Consider the following 21,893-nt stretch of genomic DNA (forward strand, 5'->3'; position numbering starts at 1 on the left):
GCAGTTGGTAGAGCTGGTCGTCTTGTGATCGGAAGGTCGTGGGTTTCGAAACCCAGCCCCCGCAAAATGCACACGGTCGTTGAGACCTTGGGCAAGACACTTCACCTTACTTGTGAATGAGAGTGTGAATGAGTGACTGGTTCCTTATTGTAAAGCGCTTTGGGCCTGATAAAGGTAGAAAGGCGCTATGTAAATTGAGTCCATTTACCATATATAATCCCACAATGTTTTTTTCACATTGACAGCTGCTAGAGGGCACTCATGGCTTTTGTATCAGTATCTGCTATTCTTGTACCACTGAAGATTTAAAAAAAGAGTAATCGACCAGCAGAAAGACAGTTTGGAGCGAGAAACTTGTGAGGGACTGGCAAAAAGCCATCTAAAACTAGATGGCCAAAGCCAGAGGAAAGAGTTTGCAAATGGGTGCTTGAACCACGTGCTGCCGGGAGAGGCTTGTCAACGGTGCAGTTATGCCAGCATGCCCAGGTAGTTGGCAAGGCTGGTGTGACTTATACTCCGGAGCAACTTATATACATTTTTTCTTCTTCATTTAGCATTTTTTGGCTGGTGCGAGCGACTCATAGTCCGGAAAATACGTTTCGTCTTCAATTCAGGTCATTTTCTTTGCGAATGGGGTAAGAAAAGTCTTATCCCATTGGTTATTTTATTTCTTAGTTCAAGCCAGATGACCTCAAAACTACTTTTAAATGTCATTAAAAGAGCAAACTTGGTCAGATCAGACAAAAAGTCGAAATGAGTGAAAACCGCTCAAAACAAGATACATTTCCTCCAATGCTTGATATTTACTTTTTGCAGTGTATGAATTAACTAGAGCCCTTCCTGGTGCCTATCTAGTGTTGAAACCAAGCGCTTTCTATCTGCTCAGAAGGAGGTGATGTCCTCATACAGACTAGTCTTGCTGTGCGTGAATAAACACAAACTAATTCAGGTATTGAGCAAACATGTTTAAAAGGTTTGTATAAAATATAGTATAAAAAGGGAGCTTGGTAGTAAGTATGGTAGTAAGTGAACAGACAAGCTTAGTGTGTGATTGGCTGGCCAGGCTGCGAGTGTCGGTGATGGCTATGCGAGCCTCTCCCTCTCCCGGCGCCTCAGCTCCTCCCTGTAGCAGTAGGAGCAGTAGTTGTCCGTCTCGGGGCGGCCGTAGAAGGAGCAGTTCTCCCTTTTGCAGCGGCGTTGTTGAAAGCAGTACAGGGGGCTCCCGGTGCCGCGCACTTTGTTCTTGTCTTGGTTGAGCCAAGTGTGGGAGGTGTTGTCCTCATCGGCGAACTCCAGACAGTCCTGAATGTCCCCCGCGTCGAAGCCGTTTGTGTAGGTGTGGGACAGCCCGTAGGACAGCGTCTCCATGGTGTTAACAGTGCGGATCCCCGACAAGCGAGCGGGGCTGTAGCTTTGGGAGGACAGAGAGCGGTTCTGTTGGGGGTAGGTGGCGCACGTCTTGAGCGTACCCACCAACGGCTTGTAGGGCTCGTCGTGGAAGATGGATGATTGTAGGTTGACATCTTGTAAGTGTATGACGCTGTGCCGCTGGATGGGGGGAGTATGGCTGTAGTGAGCTGACACGGGGATGGGCCCTAGTTTTTTAGCACCAATACTTGGGGAGGAGTAAGGTGCCGGGGCAGGGTGCGTGACGTGATGGGGGACTATAGGCGGGGTGAGAGGAGGGACCGTGGCGAGGGCAGTGGCTGGGATCGGACTGTTCCTGCCCTGGGTCTTTAGCGCCAGAGCCGGCTGTGTGGAGTAGGTGCTGTGGGGCAGGACGGGGGAGCAGCTTTCTGGAGGTGAGCTGTCCGAACGCTCCCTCTGGAAGACGCTCTCGTGCTCGGGCTTCTTACCCGCCGGTTCGCTGGTGGTCGGGGGCTTCCTCTCGGCCTCCTTCCTCTTCTGCTCCTGCTCCTGGCTGAAGCGTTCTTGGGCGTTGGTCAGGTAGTAGCTGATCATCTCCTCGTGGAACTGGTGCCGGTGGCTGGTGAGGAGGAGCGCGGCGAAGATGAATTTGCGCTCTCCCTGCATGGCCGCCCGCAGTATGTTGAGGCTGAGCTTGACGTCCGTGCTGTACTTCCAGTTGTCCAGGCTCTTGTCCCCGGAGCTCCGCCCGGAACTGTCCTGTCTGTCCGTGGGGGAAGAGCTCGAGGGCCGGTCTGTCGGGGAGGGGCTTGTAGCCTTCTCTGATGATGTGGAGCTCGCCGACTGGCCGGACTCATCTTTGCTTCCTTTACTTGACTTAGACTCCTTTTTCTTAGACGTTTTTTCCGCTCCGTTCTCACCGTTGCGACCTGAGGATAAACTGGATTTGTTCATTTTGCCGTGCACGAGCCCCCCCAGACCTCCCATGTTCTTCTTCAGCTTGATTCCCAATGTTTTGCTGAAGCTGCCCAGTTTGTTGGCTACCGAGTCGGTGCGGCTCTTGTCTTTCTCTTTGCGCTGCTTGTCCTTCTCTTTGGTGGGTTTGACCATGTTGATGTTGGAATTGCTGCCCACAGACTCTCGGTCAGATTCCATGGACTCAGCCAGAGACTGGACGTCCTCACCGGCGGAGGCCGTGGGTGACTCTGGCTGGGCCAGCGGAGCCTGTAGAAATCCAAATATGAATTAAAGAGTGTTTCTTAAATAGGCTGTGGATTGTAGCCAAGCCTTCTGAGGTGGTCATGTCTTTTTACTACAAAGTCAAGTAAACCCACGAGAGATATTAACATAACTGTCTTAAATAAGGGGTCGCCATATATATGTTTCAAAATACCGTGCAACACTATTATTATTATAATAAAATTAGATGATGGGTTATCTTTACTGCAGACCGAACAAAACCAAACTGATCTGATAAAAAGAACATTATTGTATATTTCATAAAACAGGATATGCTGGTAGAATTATTTAAAGGGGCTAGAAGAAGTTCAAAAATGTAAAAATTATGCATTTTCCTCCCCCTACTTGTTCCAGCAATGTCCTAATGTGTGGTGAACCCAAACCTGTTCACCACAACTGCCTCTAAAATCCTGCACTGTCACTCAAAAAAGTGTTAATTCCGGTCCAAAGTGCCGTCCTACACAAGCTTAATATAGAAACTGCAGTTACGCACAAGACCTGAGGTGGCAGTAGCGAGTATAAAATGTCAACTTCCATCTAGTCCCTTTAAGTTCTCCAGTTGAAGTATCCAATGTTGTGATCATGAAAATGACATTATTTTTTTTTCCAGATTGAGAATGTCATAGATTTACACAATGTTACTTTAAAACCTTTAAAAATAAGTTACACATTACAGTTATAACAATATAATAGCTATGATGAGCAATTCCTATTAAAGCTCATGTACATGACAAAGGGAGAGGAATAAGCCCCAACTTGTTTCTAGCTGTCACAAACTTCTGGGCATATTGATTATTCATGTGCAGGAATGTTGATGTACATTTGACAATTTTTTCTGCATGAGTTAATTACAAACATCCACCACACAACCAGTGCTTTTTACGTGTCTTAATCAATTACAATATAGCAGTGGCTTTTAAAACATACTTTACAAGACCAACAATACATTTACTCTATTTTCAAGGCAAGCAAATATGTAAAGGAGCTTTACAGCGTAATGTCATTTAGGCCTTTCAATTCTCACTTGGATTGCTGACCACAATAACTTCCCTCCATAGCACAGATGAAGATGTAAAGCATGTGGTTGACATAACAATGACTATGGAGCTTTTCGCAGCTGAATGATCCATGACTAAACTAACACATGTGTGTGGAAAGTTACCCTGGTTTCTGAGGGAATCCGAATCCACGTTACATTCATGTAGTTGTGCAGCAGGTTTAGTTTGGCTTCCAGAGACAGGATGAGTCTGCGCACAAACACAAGGTCAGTTACCAACAGGCAACTGTTAATCAGTCATGAAGCGAACAATTGTATGAGTCATCTTTGAGTGGTTGACTTAAAAAAAATAGCAAGATATGAGTGTATATTTCACCAATATTTCAAGGCGACCAAACTATCCCACCAAGTAAAGATGTAAAGATCCATGCCATCGTGCAACCTTTCACAGAGACACATTTAACTTTATACATAAAGAAGAGGAGCATTACTAGACGGCTAGAATATAAAGTCCAATGATCAAAATCAATCAAGATTGTAATTATAATAGTAAGTTTAGTGTCCCTATCAAAGCTCACACCAAACCTACGTCCTTGCACAATATGGTATTGTTATTTAATGCATACAAACAATAATTGTCAAAATAAATACTTACTTTTAAAGCATCCTGCATTTAACATATTATGATATGAATGTCCTTTTATAGCTATCAGATATGTTAGTGCAGTGGGTGTGGGTTTTGCATCAGTTGCTTGGTTCTGTATCCATAATGTAACTATATTATAAGATCTATGAATGAGAGAAAAACATGTGTTTGTTAGATGAAATAGCTACACACAAACCGTATGTTTGCTTGCATGGGTAAATAAATTAATGCAACTGGTGGAAATGCTAAAAATATAAATTTCACATCGCATGTTTATACTTGCACGATCCTAAGAATTTGCATTCATTGGTTTTAGTCACATGCCTTATTCCTGTTATGGACTACATTTTGAAGACTGTAGATTGAGCAGTAATACTATATATATATATATATATATATATATATATATATATATATATATATATATATATATATATATATATATATATATATATATATATATATATATATATATACTATAATAATGATATATATATATATATATATATATATATATATATATATATATATGTATGTATATACTGTATATTTTGAAATGTTTGCTATAGCAGCAGTTCTGTTCTTAAATTCTTAAAAGCCACGGATCGTCCATTATAAAAATGCTCACATGATTTAAGTACCCATGCGTATGTGGAGTTTGACGTAATCTGACAGAGAACATAAGCCATGCTCAGAATGCAGTCAGTGGAGATGTCGTAACTCTCTTTCACAGCCCTGAGTATATGGTTATTCAGTCATGTGCCGTATTGGCCTTACTTGGCGAGCTTGGCATTATCATTGTCGTCCCTCCCCCACTCCCAGTCTTTCCCAGGGTCAACGGCAAAATGGAGCGCCAGCAGCTTGTGTTCGGAGTCGGTCAGAGGGATAACAGCTGGAACAAGAGCAGATTATCATCACATGGTTAGTTTTGTCAAGTTACTTCTTCGTTTGAAATGAATACAGTAAATCCATAGCTCGGTTAAGCACTCAAATTAGACTTCTTTCATTGACAATCTTCACTGAATTGTAAAGAAGCTTAAGACATTTTTCTATGGCCTGGAATTTCTGGGTTAGAGGCAGTTGGGAACGCTTTGTCCTACCCTTGTCTGAGTGAACAGGACACACGCACCAACCACTTTACCAGTGAACTGCTTTACAATACATACTCGGACTGATAAAGCAATTAAATCTAAATCACACTTTGGTTTCTGCTATTTAGGTAGTACAAAATGCAGGTCGAGGATATATCGGGTCGATATTTGGGTATTTTACAATATGGCTGCCACAACAATATCTCCGAAACCGAAAGTGATAGAGACTTCTCGTTGTGAAAATGAGCTTCCTTCAAAATGCCTTCTAAACATGAATGTTCTCAATAAATCCACCCTCTATGTCTAATAAATCGTCCACTGCTGTCACAGGCAACACTGACACATTTTACAGTTTAGAAGCATCATACACGATTATAGACAAAAAATCTGCAGTGCATATCGACATCGGCCATTTAGAATCGACTTCGGCCTGAGAAAAAGCCATGTCGATTGACCTCTAGTACGGAATCAAAACCATAAACCATAAATATCCACTCAATGCATGTCATTTTTGTGTTTTTTTTTCAGATTTCAGTCTTAATTTCATTCTCAACATTAAAGCAGAACTAAGTATCTCATGCCCCTAGAGGCCATAAGCGCAAGGTGCAGGTGTCGTAGCATGTTGCGTTTTTTTACTCATTAATTGTCCAAGAGAGTAAATACTACGCTGACAGAAAAGAAGAAGGGAAAGAGGGATATTGTACATCCAATTACACAATGGAGATTTTTTTTCACTCAAACTTGGCTGTAAATACTGTTTAAGTGGCGCTAGCCCACAGTTAGATTTGCCTGTTAGCGCCTCCGACTCGTAGGCAGCAAAGTTGCAATTGTGGTGACCCTCCACTCATCCCATTAACACTTGTATTACCCCCAGAGGGACTACAGAAAGGATTCATTAAGGTAAACAAGTTAGTACTGCTTTAATTTCAAACGTTAATACTAGTCCAGACCTGTTCAAAATGGCCGCTGTGAACTGAATCTAGTCTCTGAAACATAAATGGCAAATCCAAATCCAAAATCGATGCGTCTAGTAAAAACTATGGTAATGTCTTTGTATTTCAGTTTTGGAGACTTTCAGACCTCAACGTTTTAGCAACAGGAACCTTTCTCCAGAGTGCATTTGCATGATAGTGGAATATCCTGATTAGTACATTTCCTAGCATATTTCCTAAAATAACAACACGAATCAGCAGGATGCTTCTTGTTTTTCATGTTTAAAACTCTTTTCAGTTCACAATCGCTTTTCCTCTGTGACAGCATTTGACAACAGATACACATTTTAAAATAGCTAACATTTATATACACCCTTCTTTGCACATATTTTTCAAGGTTGACGATAATAGTCAAGGGCAGACAATAATTGCATCTAAATATAAGCAACAGTCGTCATGAATCATCCGTCAGCCTGTGAGTGCTCAGTGATAAATGCCTCTCTCCAACGGTTGTCACTCACAGTCAGTCAGCAGCTGGGAGAAGATTGCAGCTCCATGCTCTACGGCTGCTAAGGATTTTAGTCATTTTTTACTAATGCAAACTTAGCAGCTCAGTGCTACATGAGTCACACCACGTTATAGTGCCTCAAAGTAAAGCCAACCGCGGCTTTTGAAGGTTCACCCTTCACTTTTATTGGCTAAATTCCCCTGTCACTCATTCGGGACCCGACAAGACTAACCAAGAGGAGGAGGAGTTGAGAAAAAGAGTCTGTGGTTGAGCATAGAGCTGCATTTAAAGGAAAGGCCATTGAATAATCATGTGATTATAGCAGTAAAGTAGCATACCGTCATATTAGGCCTTACTGTCACTACCACTACAACAGCAACTGCTACTTCCCCTAGTAATAATATACAAACCTATCTGGATTCTGCAATGTAAAATCATGCCTCAAGTTTTTCCCCTCATATTTTTCCCTATAAGAAAATACTGCTGTATGTAAAGTCATCATGTGCCCTTTTGAGCCACTTACTCTGATGAGATAAGCTGTCTTTAACAGAGACGAGAAACAAGCCCAACCACAGTTTTGTGGTTTCAGCCGCGTTAGTGCAAGATAGTCTGCTCAGAAGGGAGTAGGGACGGTCTGCTGTGATTTAAGATAGATCTATGAGTTGGTTTGTCTGAAAATATGAGTAACCGTAACCCAAACCCCAAGTAAAGTGCTTTGTGACCATGTCTGTGAAAGGCGCTACACATAAAGTCCTTTTCCTTTCCTAAAGTTAACCATATCCCTGTTCCTGACTCTACTTTGTGTCATGAAATCTTACGTTTTTACAGCAGACTATGTAGCTAGATAGTCTGCTCGCGAAGGACCACAGCCGTGTGCCGATGGTGGCCTTTAAATTATGTCAGTTTTGTTTCAAAGGACACATGATGGTCGGCCAAAGTCAACCTAATGAGTCTAAGACATAGTCAAGGCCATGACAAAAGACAATTAACCAAACATTGGGCTTTTGCATCAACTGCTCTTTCAATCTGTTATATCTGGGATGCCTTCCTGATGAGCTGACTGCAGATGAAGTTTACCTTTTGATAATCTTTGTGGCATCAGCCAAGAAGGCCATAACACAATGTTGGTTAAAGAAACAGCCACCCACACTGAATCTTTTTACATCTATTGTAGAAAATATAAAACTTATGAAACTTGTTTATGTTCATAAATAAAAAGTTAAAAATAAAACAATAGACATTTAACCCAACAGATAGTGGGACAGAGTTGTTTATACTGGTACTCACTATACAATAGAGCAGGTCTCCTCCCCCTTTTATTTTACCCCGCGGGATACTTTTACGTAACAAAAATGAGAGAGAATCCTTATGCTTCGAAGACTCTTGGGTAACTATGCAACTTAGGTGGAGTTTACCCTGGAGAGTTTATAAATGAGGTGATATTTCAACATAATTATAGAAGATGAGTTCAGGATTCAAGATAGAAGATCTCTTAATTTATCCCAAAACAAATCTGTCTTGGACACACAGGCTGCCACTTGAGTTTCCTCTTAAAACTTCACTATGTTCACCTAAGTATTTGCAATACAGTATATCAAACAGGTTGAGAGCTACAGCTTGTTAGAACAAAGATGAGTGAAACCATTAACAATACAAACTCCTCCCTACTAGATTAGTCTGAATACATACAGCTGTAGAGGTGAAACGTCCTCAATGTTACAACAACCCAGTACAGAAGACAGCTCGAGAACCTTTGTCCACGATGGAAACTTCTTTATGACTGAGAGGTTACATAAACTAAGCAAACCAGAGCACTTTTGGGGTCGATGTAAGAAGCTGACATTTATGTGGAGAAATTGTTCTGCGACAAAAATGGATACAAAAATGTCTTCATAAAATAGGAAATCTTAATAGACCAGATACAGAAAGGTACGCAGATCTGCCCTCATTTACAACCAATGCCATAAATACATTAACCGTTGACCTTATTTATTTTATTTATTGGTTTATTTGGTCGGGACAGTGCATGTTAACGAACATACATGGGTCTTTCATGTGTAACCTTGAGGTTACACATGAAATTAATTAGTGTTATTACTATTGATTACTCTATTAGACTAGCTGGAGTTCTTTAAATAAAACTCCAGTGTGTATTGGTTTCCTCTCCGGATGAACAGATGGACACAGGGTTCTTGTCTCCTGAACAGCTCACAGCACATGCTCCTGAACGTCCTGATCCCATCTCAGCAGCACACAGTGTACCGGCCTGAGCTGCACTGTCTGAACTGCTCTGATGTAGCAAGGGCTGAGGCGCCACCTTCTGGACGAAAGCAAGCTCTACCACTGCACGGTATTTAGCTTACACAACATTGTGCTGCAATATTGTTGGTAGATGCGCCACATGTTGTACTGGGGCCTTTTAGGCGGCTCATCTGCAATTTCAGACTTTATTCATGTTAATTAGAGATAATCTTTGCTTTTGAAATGCATTTAGGTGAAGTGTTTTAGTGATTTATTCATGGTTCACACCCAGTTTAGTCCAATTCAGGTCTATTTTGACTATGCTCAGACCCAGACTAAGCCTGCTGGTACTTAGGTCTACTGATTTACGAGGTGGGACTTGGTGTAAAAAGTTTGAAGAGCACCATTAACATTTTTTATGCACATTTGCACATTTTGCAAGTTTTAATACTCTGATTGGCCTCACAGACCGCAAGAAAAGATTAGTCAAAGCAGGGTGACCAGATCTTGTGGAAATTAAGGCAGTTAAGCTGCTTTTTGAGAGTTCACACGAGTAAAAAAAATGTCTGCGTGTTGGAGCAGGTAAAATGTGTGATTTATAGCCTAATGCCTGGGTGTCAATTCAGCTCCCACGCCAGGTCGCGGGCCACATGTAATGTAAACAGGAAAATACTTTTTTGCAATAAATAATAATAAGATGTGATTTGGTCAAAGCCTAATCAATAACAACAGCTTACACTTGTATTGCACTTTACAAGCCTGTGTTACAAGTTTCTCAAAGTGCTACATTTTGGTAATTATTCATTCACTCCACACTTGGTGGTCATAAGCTGTTATTGAAGCCACAGCCGCCAAGGGGGCAGACTGTCAGTTTACCACATGGCTATAATATGCTGTTCATATCCTGATCTATTATTATATCAGTGCCCTCTGCTGGACACGGGTGAAAATCTTTCCTTTTTTTAAATTTTAAGCTGCCCCCTAGTGGCTGGAATAAGCACTCTGGTTATTCTTTAAAAATTCACAACTCCACACAGGAATGGGCTTTTTGGGACATACTCTGGAATTTATGCTCTACAGGGCAAGGGCCGGATTAAATCATCTGGCGGACCGCCTGTTTGACATCCCTGGCCTAATGGTTAGTAAAAAAAATCACTTGACTAGCAAATCCTCAAATCCAAAACCATATATGAAACTCTTTCCATGACAGAGAAGGAAGGGAGCGAGTCTGGAGCTGGAGCGCAGTAACTTAAAACTAGTAAAATGCCCAATAAATTACAACTGCACTGAATGTTAAAATGTTCTGATACTCTTGGAAGTGTTTGGCCTCTGATTTCTAGCAGCCATGTGTCAAAGGAAGTCAAGTAGAGACAACAGGTGCCACAAACTGCCTTGTGACATGCAGTCATAAGTATACTGCACGCACATATGTCAGTCACATACATGTTCATGTCTGTAGATGGAAAATGATCAATGGTCTCAACCTATATAGTGCTTTTACCCATAGAACTTTACATCAAGGAACCACTCACCCATGCACGCTCTCATTCATACTCCAACATACAGACACTGTGCAACCCTGTAAGATTACAAAGGAGCTTACCTTGCTCTCGCTGCTGGTCCCTCTGCTCCATAGACACCAGGGCGGAGAAGTGGGCCTGATCGTAGGCCAGGACCAGGGGGGAGCAGTGGCAGCGGCTGGGGGGCACCTCCAGGGGCAGATACAGCCCTCCAAACGGGATGGGAGCAAATGCTGGGGCAGAGGACATTCAGGTTATTGTTGGAAAAAAGGTTAGGGATAGTTAGAGATATAAACACAATTTTAACAACTGAGCAGGTAAGACTACAAATCATTGGGTTTAGTTTAAGATCAACATGTAAAATGAGAGGCCCACAGTTTGAAGGATTGGATACAGCCAACTCAGTTCACAATGTCCCAGCACAAACAAGACTTAAAATATATTGCAATTATAGTCTTCATACACTTCAAACAGAGGAAAACAAACAATTCAGCTTGAGAGTAATGAAGACTGGGCTAAAAACTGCAAAGGGCTGCCTAAACTGTACACTTAGTTACACTTAGGGCCTGATTCACTACGCCAGGTACTAACTAGCGTGCAGCGTCTAATTTACTTTAGAAATTGTTCATATTATTGAGAGACAAAAATCACAATTGCACCTGTTTTTGCACCACTTTATTTTTCACATGTGCTTGTAAATAAGGCCCTGTTTATTCTGTAAAAAAGAATCATTATTTGTTGTTTTTGTGAGCAAGCTGAAGGAATGCCGTCTGCACTAGGGCCTGAAAATGTCTGAAGCCTGACATTGGGTCGCATTTTTTTAACGCCACCTGCTGTTCATACTTTGTAAAGCTGGTATGGAATGGCAGGTGTTATATATATAGTATGGACTCACATTGTACAAGTATGTGCGGTGCTTCTAATTACTGTCACTCTAAATATATGCTGGTACCTTCCCCTCCTGAGTCGCGGAGCATGGTGTCGGCCACCACCACGATGGGCCTGCGCAGCACATGGGCCAGCACAAACACATGGAACTCCTCCAGGCTCTCGTACACCGGGTCCTCCGAGTTATCCACCCTGAGCGAGACAACAGCCTTACAACAGGGCAGAGGCAAATTCAGCAAAGCCAGAGCTGAGGCAGGCAATTTGCCATGCAGGCTGCAAACTAACTCTTAGGCCAAAGGTAGGCAATGTCAGGCCTGTGAGCCAAATCCAGCTCCAAAAATTACACCCAAGAGCGACTTCAAGGTCTATTAATGTCAATTTCTAGAACAATCGGCCCACCACCAGGCAAACTTACATACCCAATCTTGTCTAACCCCTCTCTTGGTGCGTGTATTGCAGGGGGAAATAAATCTGTTGGAGTCTGTGTGCCCTGTTATGGGGGTTCTTACGAGGTAATCTCTAAGGATGAATTATGAGAGCGAATGGTCCCTTCCCTCGCTGGCCCTGGAAGTAGCTGAGACTAACCCCAATGTTACAAGGATAACCTCCTGCAACCACAACGCCTAATGTGAGAAGCGAAAGCAAATATACTAACATTGAACTGCCTTCTGTACTTAAGTCTGTTTGAGAGCGAAAGTGGAAACAGCGAGGTGCAGTACGTGTGTGTAGGAGGATCAGAAACAAGCGAATCTCACAGACACTTCGAGCACAGGCGAAGAAACGGGCTGAGGCCAAACCGAACCGAGAATTAAACAAGAACGCAAAAACATTAAACACTGTGCGATACTACCACTAAAAACACAGAGGCCAGATATGTTTGTGCGAGCTCAGAATTAACTCCTTACACTAGCAAGCACTTCAAATAATATAGTTTGCAACTGTGACCTTCACAAACCGTGAAACAGACACTGAAATGTATTTTGTAATTCTACACTGAATAATCTAAAACGTCAGGAATGAAGAAAAAATACTTCCTGAGCCTAGTGTACATTCATCTATTTAACTCTCATTGAATTTCATGCGACAGAGCAGTGATGAATCGGTTTGGTTGTACTCTGAGTTGCACATTACAGTAATGGGATATGTGTACACTGTAGGCGGCTGCCTGCTCGTATGACGCTCAGTCTCACCCTCCGCTGGTGTTGCCGTTCTTGCTGAGGTGAGTGCGTGGCTCGCTGGAGGCCAGCTTCAGTAACTCGTTCCACTCTCTCTCCCACTCCTCTTCAGTGTACACCAGCCCTGACTGTGCTCACAGAAGCATACAAGGTAATCTTAGTCACAGAAATAACGACATGCTGATCTTTCATCACTCAAGAACATCGATGGAATTGTTTATTGGTATGACAACGGCCCAAACTTCATAACATTTAAAACCTGTGGATAGAGGTGATCAATGTAAGGTACCACATGTTACTGACCTCCTTGTTCTGTTGCGTCTGCTGCCACCGCCACCTTCTCTTGAGGGCGTCCCGCTCAGCTCCGCTCTTCATCATGGTGTACAGAGACTTCCTCAGCATCAGGTCTCTGTCGTGGAACCCCCACATCCCTGAAACACACAGCGTCAGTCAGTGCCCTGCTGGACACAACATGAACAGGCTGCAGGAAAGTTGGCGCTCTCATTAAAACGCCCTGGTCGACTGTCGGATCACATTATGTGAGCTTCAGTGAGAGCCCAGGGAAGGTCTGAAGGTCTGCTGTCTCGTGGGACACAGAGCATGAATATATAATCTCAAAACCCTGCAGTGAACAACTCAAAGCATACTCATGGTAAGCACTCAAGTCTGTGTAGATTTAAGGCAGAGAATAGATGCTACAGATATAAAGTGGTTTAGGCAATTAGCATGCAACAGAATAGAATGGGGAAGAACGATGCAGCCACTTCCACTGTTTGGTTTTCCTTGCTTGAGTGTGGAGTGTTACAGACTTAACCAGTGGTCCCCAAATCTTTTTCTCTCAGTGAGTCATATTTGGCATGTGACCCTTATGGTTGCTTGAGTGTGGTATGGATGAGAGCTCACCCAGAGAGGCAGCATGCAAGAGGCAATTCCCATCTCCAGTTGTGGCCAGCGGAAGTAACTTCTTACAGCTCGTGCACATGGTGGACCACCAGTTCAAACGACCTGCTCAAAAGAAAAGGAATTAAACATTTCAAACACTAAAACAAAAGAATGGGCCAGATAAATGGGTCAAAATTAGCAAATCGCAAAAGCAGCTATAATACAATGCCCTCTGAGGAGAACGAAATATTCCGTCTCCATAGGGTCTTATTAAAGCTGCTTATACAGCTGCTGGGTCACTACAAGGTCAAATACACACAAATATCAACTTTCATAATGCAATAATACTCCGCTAACACACGTCCTTGTATTGATTCTTGAACAAGTTTAGTGGTTAAAGGCCCTGTGTCTGATCATAAACTAGCAGGCCTAGTTGTTGTTGTTCACATCAATGTGTCAGTATTGAGGAGAATTGGGATGGTGGAAATGCATTAGAATGAGTTTGAACCACAATAGTAAATGCTCCCTCCATCATTGTTTGTGAAAAGAAAAAAGAAAATCAGATGTAGGGCCTTAAGTATTTCTCTCAAATGTTCTGCTGTGTTCATGATGTGCACTATGAACTGCATCGTACTCAGAAAAATTGTAACTGGATATTTTTTCAATAATCGTTTGGCCCAAGTGCGTGTAGCTGCTTTTACGCACAAAGCCTCTCCTTCTCACTTACAGTTTCGAAGTATATGTATCTGATTACGTGCGTTTCAGATGGCGGAGGGATAGTGGAGTATTGACCTGCTTGCTCCAGTGCCATCATGGTGGACTGCTCGATCAGGTCCCTCTCGATGAAGCTGCGGAAGTCCTCGCTGTACACGCTCAGGTCCGGCAGCTGGAAGGTGTAGATGGGCATGTCCAGAGGGAACTGCTCACTGGTGCACTCTGACGCCACCTGCAGGCGGGCCAGGGACACGATGGCCGAGCTGGCGTGGGAGATGCCCCGGGACAGGCGCTTCTCTGTGAAAAAGAAACAAATAGTGAGCTGGGTCTGCCTAATAATGCGCCACCTAGTAACATCACAGATTATGAACAAAAACTGTTGTTGATATTGATTAATGGTTGTTCTTTACTTCACAGCACAGTAAAAACAGAATGGAAATCAGATCAATGAGGGATAATGCATTTACAGTCCTATTTCATGTAATTACCCTAACCACACTTCTAATTATCAAGACTATTGTTAGTAGGGCCCACAAAGATAAACATAAACATAACAAATCATACAGAACACACATAAAAAACAAAAATCCTTACACTTCGGTGAAACAAAGTGTGACCCATAATTGTTAAAAACATATAAATTGCCAAATTTTTGAGATTTCTTCTTGTTTTTGTTCAACTAACACCACTCTCTTACCCCATGATAATTCTGGACTGCTCAGATGTCCCCTTTAAAAGCCAGATCAGCACTTATGTTTATTTAAACTAAGTTGAATGTTGCTCCAGTGTGATAAAGTAAATAGAGACCAGGCTATGGCACTGTGCCTGTACTCTTATGCTCAACTCAACCACAACGTTCACAGATCAAACAACATGAATAATTGAACATAGACAACCAATGCTTTTAATGAAGGTAGTTGCTCTATTATCTGTATTTGTGTGTATCTGGACATGGAAATGTGTTTTGAACATTTTATTGCTGCGTTCAAAATAGCTTATATACTGCAACCATTGCAGGCGTGGGATTTAAGCCTATTGTACGCCCACGTCCATATTCAAAGTAGAAACAACTCCATGCCTCTGTTTGGCTGACACCCCCTGAGTGCTGCCTGTACCTTGTGCACTGTCCTCCTGCTTGTGTGTGCTGGTCCGCTCGCTCTTGCTGACGTGAGTGGGGGTGTCCCGGCTCTCCTGGGGGGACTTGTAGTAGCGCCCTTCATTGAAGGCCTGGGGCAGGTTGGCAGTGTGGACCTGCCTGAGCTCCTCATAGTCATTCAGGGCTGCGCTGAGGTCCCAGTTTTTCCCTGAGCAAAATAAAATGAATTAATTTTCATGAAGACATTTTTTTTGATACAGGTTTTAGGTTTGCAGTAACACTAAGATGCCTCTGAACAAAACAACATCAGAAACAGGCACTAAATAAAATAATAAATACAGAGTTTGATAGCAGTTTGTGATGACTGAAAGAGCTAAGAAATACTATGTACAAATATATAATTTCGGAACTATTATTTGGTTTAATGTAGAATAGGTACTCATGTACTCATCCTTAATGTAGACTGATACATGAGTGAGTTTAGAAAAGTCTTTTAAAGACTTGCATTCTAACTCAACAAAAAAACGTCCACAGTCAGATGGTGATTCCTGGAAATGTGCAGTGCTGCAGTGAGACAATGTCTGGTTAATCTCATTAATGTTGATGTTCTTATGAACATTGTCCATAAATGCTTCCAGTGCATGCATCTGAATGGACGAGTGTAACGAGAGAGTCCAGATAATGGACAGTTAATGGACCCATAGTGAGACACCAGAAGAGCATCACTTTAGTCTTCATATGTTGATAATGGATGGAGCCTGTAGGTCCTGTATGAGTGTCCTGACCATGTGGTTAGTGTGGGCCTTTACCCTCCAGCAGGTCTCTGGCCAGACCTGGCTCTGCCCCTGTGGACCGGACGAAGTCTGACAGGACTGCGTCCATGTCCAGGGTCATGTGATCATGAGTCATGTGACCATGAGTCATGTGACCATGTGTCATGTGACCATGTGTGAGCGCCGGCCAGGGCGCAGCGGAGGCCTTGGTGGATGCCAGCCTTCACGTTCTCATCTGCAACAAAGCAAAGGAGGAAATGTATAATTAAGAAACACAGAATTACAACAACCATGAATGTATACAATTAATGAAGAACAACAAACACACATAGTATACATAAACTAAAAAACAAAACAAAAATCACTTGTTTATAATCAGTGACTCAAGAGCAGCCAAAACAGAGCACACTGTGCCCAACACAGTCCAAACAGGACCTGCCAAACTGGCAGACACCCTGCTCTGAGCATCACATTAAATTCAACCTAAAAATAAATTCATCCTTAATAATTCACAGTATATCTGTGAATCTGACTTATTTTCCCCCAGAATGCTGGTATTAAAGTGAACATATATTGGTTTTCTGACAGTTGTCTTAAGACAACATGACTATGATTTACATGATGATGCTACTTTAAGATTTTAGCGATCACAACTGCTGCCTTGTTGTGTAATAAACAACACCCGGTTTGAGACGTGCTCCTCCTCCGGCCTGTGGAATGAATGAGCTCTTGCATGTGTTCCATTCCAGTGGAGGCTGAGTGGGAGACGCCGCGGCTCAGCACATTGTCAGAGGAAAACAACACCCACTGGTTTAGATCTAAACACAGGACGACAGTCAGCCTCAGCGCGGGCCTGCACTTTCAGGTCAGTCGACAGCTGAGATCTACGTCCTTCCAGTCCATAAACACAGCAATCCTTTCTGCATCATTTCAATAAACACATTTCATTTGTTACAACGAAAAACAATGACAAAACTATTGACACATATTAAACTGCCCCACGATTTGTCTTTCATTATCCTAGTGGTGTGTTTTTGTGGATAAAAGCAAAAACATTCTTGACAAGATCCTTTGAGAAAAAGCCACTGATAAAACATAAAGAGCAGGTCAACGCCCAATGTGTCCATGAGATTGATAAAAAAAACATTGTCATATAGCACATATTCTGATAAATGACGTAACCAGACACGTTTAATGCACCAGTGAATGAAGAGAATCGTCATGTCATTGTAACTTCTCACATGTACCAGAGAGTTTTCCTCATTATGAATGTAGACCAACACAGTAGTGGAAGTTTTACTGACCCAGTTACACTCAGTCATGATGTGGTACGTGCACTATAGTTTGCACAGGACAAATAGGAGAAAAAACTGTCGTAATGCAAAATCAAACCTACTGTCTGTATTTCGTCTGAGTGTTGTTGTCGTGAGGCCATCTGAAGACCACAGCACTGTCCGGACCAGGGCTGGGCTAGTCCATGACCTCAGCAGACAGGACCACACTGGGGACTGACAGAACCCTGCAACACACACAAAGCGGACACGCAATCAGATTAAAATGACATATATTTAAAAAAGAATCATATTTTCCTACTGTACTACTACATGGAAAAGAGAGATAGGTTATTACAGTACATTTTTGTAAGAGCTGTTTTGAAAAGACTTACGTTGTGCGAATCTGACTTTGCTGACTGAGCTTTTAACCATGTTCTATTGCTGGACTTGTGTTTTGTTTCATTCCTGCACATCTGAGTTATTCTGCGTATTCAGCTCGTCTGCTTCTCAAGAGGCCAAATAAAAAGCACTTGTGTGGTGATCCGGCGCTCCTCTGTGTTTTGAAGTCAAGACAACTTCAACGACGACTTATCCAGGTCATTTATGCACACAGATAGTTTATCCGATCCGATTGGGACCGTGTATGTTTATGAACTAGGGATGTTCGTGGTTATTCAGTTCATGGATTAAAAGAAACACTATCAATAATCGTATAAAAGGGTAATGAAGGGGAAACCAAAGCACCCAGAGCAAACCTACGCAGACAACGGGAGAACATGCAAACAACACAGAGAAGCTGCTGTTGTTTTCATGATCTTATAGACGAGGGTTGCGGAGGGAAGGCCTGTCCTGTGCAGATTCATCATGTTATTCCTAAGAGACAGAGCAGCAGAGGCAGCTGGAGTTTCCGTTGAGGGTGTCCTCCCAGAGCAGCCCCGGAGACTGTTACTGCACTGTACGCCCACAGCTATATTCAGGTCACAAACTCACACTCTCCATACGAAGACGACGGCGAGCAGAAAACTCAGCTCGCTTTGGAGAAGAGAGAATTAGCCATAAGGAACAGCGAAAGGTCTGCCTTCCAGATAACTAACTTAAATTGTTTCGCGTTTGCTGTGAACAATTGCTTTCATTCACTCGAGACCAGAGAAATGATTTGAATTTATTAAAAACTGTACCGGGCAATATATCGTCTACGAGATAAGATAATATTGAAATAGTTGTTTGGAAGGTATGCAAATGTACAATATTGAGTGCATCGCCAATGTCAAGAAATGTGAAGACAAACAATTCAGGAAAAACATGGCAAAAAATTGTAAAAATTGTAAAATAAAATGGGGGAAAAATGTTAAAAATAGGAGGAAAAAAATTGAAAAAATAGGAAATAAATTGGGGAAAAACATTTGAATCAACAAAGTGATTTTTCTGTCTCTTTTCTGATGGTTTGCAAACATGACAAAAACAATGACCTATTTCAGAAAGCACTTTTTTTTACACTATAACCACCAGCTTGTGCCTCTGATCTTGGTAACATTGTGTAACATTGTGTAACATCGTGTAACATTGTGTAAACATTGAGTACAAATGAACACACTTTGACCTAAACAAGGCACATGGAGCCAAAGATGTGGCTACACTTAGGCCAATGTCTTGCCGAGAAAGTGTTTCTAAGATGAAGACGATAATGACAAAGGATGGATTAATTGTGCTTTAGCTCCTCAAAGCTCTTTACTCAAATCCATTATTCACCACGTTTATGCTTATGTAATAAACACATGAGGATGATGTTGAACAAAAGACACAGTTATCATGATTGTGTGCGATGTTACTTTGCACTGTCGAGCACCACTGACACTGTGCTAATCTTCTGCTGCAGCAATGCACTATGGGAATTACGGCATAATATTTTAGCATCCATAACACACACAAAAAAGAAAATAAACTGATGAAACTGGGAGTTTACATAACATAACAATTACAATAAATCTAATTTCGATTTTGGAAGCTTCAATCAACATTTCGCGAAGTATATTGGTTTCCACGGTGAGTCATTTTCACACGAGACCCGAGACATGAGGCGGAGGTAGGCAACGCTCATACTTGCAAGTGATTATTTTAGCAGCAACTCATTATTAGGCAATTATGTTTGCTCAGATGGAACAGTTTTCATTTATTTCAACATGTCTTCAGTATTCAGTAATCAGGGATTCAAAGTGATGCCTCATAAATAATATACTCAAAATTATGCTTTTACAGTAGCATTTGTAACAAGGACACATTTCAGTGTACAGTTTCATAATGCAACATAACAAAACAATTTTAGGGAAATATTTTTCTGTGAGGCAACTCCTTATATTGGGCTATACAAAACAATTGATGTTTTAACGACTCAGTTCATATTATGCATCAAAAAAATCATGATCAGTTTGAAAGAGACTGAAATATGAACAGCTCAAGTCACTACAAAAGTCAAATGTATTTGTAGGGATGAAAACTGCAGTATGTATTTTTATACATGATAAGACTCAGAGAAAACAGGATATTTTTAAGACAATATATTAATACAATGAAAGTTTTAACTAATCGCAACTCAATCTGCAGTTTTGATGGGACACTGTTCAAAGTTGCACAGTTGGGGTCATTTACCAAGCCTTTGCTCAGTGCAACATGTGTGGTATATGTGTAAAAGTAGATCAGCAAGCACACACATAGCACACTCTCATTTACCTATCAGATTTGGGGCCCTAATTCTGCAATACAGGATATTTCAAATGGTAAATTAGGTGCAATATGCCCAAAAAGTAGCACTCGCTATTTAGTACCTGCCCTGGTGATGTTGAGATGGCGTGATAGCAGGTGGTAACAATACGGCTACTACACCAGCTCCTCTTTTAACAATGGCTTGTTCAGAGGCTGTGTCTTGTGGGCAGCGGCTTGTCATTCAGCATCAGTCGGTCCACATCAGTGCGATCTTTGCCCCACAGTCAGTCGCCGAGCCTGACCCCCTGCGCCTCACCTGTCCACATGAAGCCCTGCTAACGGCACAGGGAGCAGGCCACACTCCCCCCCAAACATTCTGTGGTCAGCTCTGGTGCCTGGTATATTCACGGCACGATGACTTTAATGCTTGTGTTTGCTCTTTCAATGCAATTCCCATCAAACTGTGTGATGTTTGACCATGTCTGTGTTCAATATGGGAACGCACACACTCTGTCTGCAACCATAAAGCGACTGAGCCTGTTTAGTCAAGGCTTAACTTTCTGGTGTCAAGTGTAGGCTGCGATCTTCATCTCGATTAGGTTCATTTCAATAGCAGTTCAGCAATGCAATTACACTGTATCATGAATAACTTAAGCGTATCCTAGATTCGTCCCTCACTGACAGATGTTCTCTCTGTGACAACTGTGTGCACACATCTACAAACACGTCCCAGTGAAGTGCATGGGAATTGAAATGAAATATCACAACAAAGGCCTATTTACTCTGCATTACACACGCAGCATGAAAGACTGAGTTACACAAACAAGCCCATGTAAAGGCAACTGTGCAGGCTTTCATTAACCATCTATTTTGAATGGGGGGCACAATCGAGCAACCCCTGGCCACTGACTGAAAAAAAAACAAAAAAAAAAAACAAGTGCAACTGCAAGATCATTTTTTATCCTGGGACCAGTGCCCTTCTTTAGCCAGGCAACTTAACGCACTGGTTTCAGGACAGGCTGGGCAGACAGGGATGAGTGAAGGCCTTGTCCACTCGTTTGGGAGGTAAGAGTATAGCTAAATGAGGCCAGCACCGACACAAATGTATGGAAAAGAAATGGAGCAGGGCTGTGCTAGTTTCGCGATGTTGAGGCTTAATTTAACACAAAAGGACTCCGCTGCCTTCAGATCAATTAAAGCCGGGTACATGTTTCACACAGGATGATGAGTGGCCTAATTCGGAAGATCATAAAGACACATAGCCACCGGTTTATTGTCTGGGGCAGGCTTGATATCTTTTGAATAGGCTATTTCTTTTTCCCCAATGATGATCAGATGTGTTATCCAGGCTAGTGGGGCTCCTACGGTCTGTGACTAAGCATGTACATTTAAATTCTCCATCCATGTCTCCTGCCCGGGACCGACTGACGCTGATGGAGCCCGCACTATAACGCCTCGGCGCGTGGCCTCCTTCACTTCGGCCTCATCTCGGAATCAAAGGTATCCGCTCGTAAAAGTGTATTTGGATCCATCGAGGCACGTACTCGCATAAAAGGCAGGTGCACCTGTCTGCGGGAGCGCTCTATTGTGTCTCTCTCATCCGGGACACGAGCCGCTCAGTCGGTGTGCGCACGGGGGGGAGGATAAAAGGCGCGTGTCGGTTCCTTACCGTGCTGTGTCCGGTCATGCTGCCATCGTCCGTGGGGGGGGGGAAGCTTCTGCCCGTGTCCCGTTAATTCCTGTCGGGCTGTCTGGCGCTGCTCAGCCCCATGTCAGGTCTCTCTCCGCTGCAGCAGAACCTCTCCCCGCCTCCTCCGCCGCCGTCTGACGTCATGCACACGCATCGCAC

At 42.6% G+C, this 21,893-nt stretch overlaps 1 protein-coding gene across 1 annotated transcript; it reads right to left on the reverse strand.

Moving 5' to 3' along the window:
* Nucleotides 1-692: 692 nt before the first annotated feature.
* On the reverse strand, nt 693-21,880 carry otud7a (OTU deubiquitinase 7A). Its single transcript, XM_079568187.1, has 13 exons — nt 21,714-21,880; nt 17,467-17,589; nt 16,107-16,305; nt 15,317-15,505; nt 14,280-14,498; nt 13,509-13,610; nt 12,909-13,036; nt 12,621-12,733; nt 11,495-11,622; nt 10,626-10,775; nt 5,028-5,142; nt 3,770-3,854; nt 693-2,592 (listed from the first exon to the last, which is right to left on the reverse strand). The coding sequence occupies exons 3-13, from the start codon at nt 16,234-16,236 to the stop codon at nt 1,084-1,086; spliced, it is 2,868 nt and encodes a 955-aa protein (XP_079424313.1). The 5' UTR covers nt 16,237-16,305; nt 17,467-17,589; nt 21,714-21,880; the 3' UTR covers nt 693-1,083.
* Nucleotides 21,881-21,893: the final 13 nt, after the last annotated feature.

This window comes from Gobius niger (genome assembly GCF_951799975.1).
Source record: "Gobius niger genome assembly, chromosome: 12".
NCBI classification, from domain to species: Eukaryota; Metazoa; Chordata; class Actinopteri; order Gobiiformes; family Gobiidae; genus Gobius; species Gobius niger.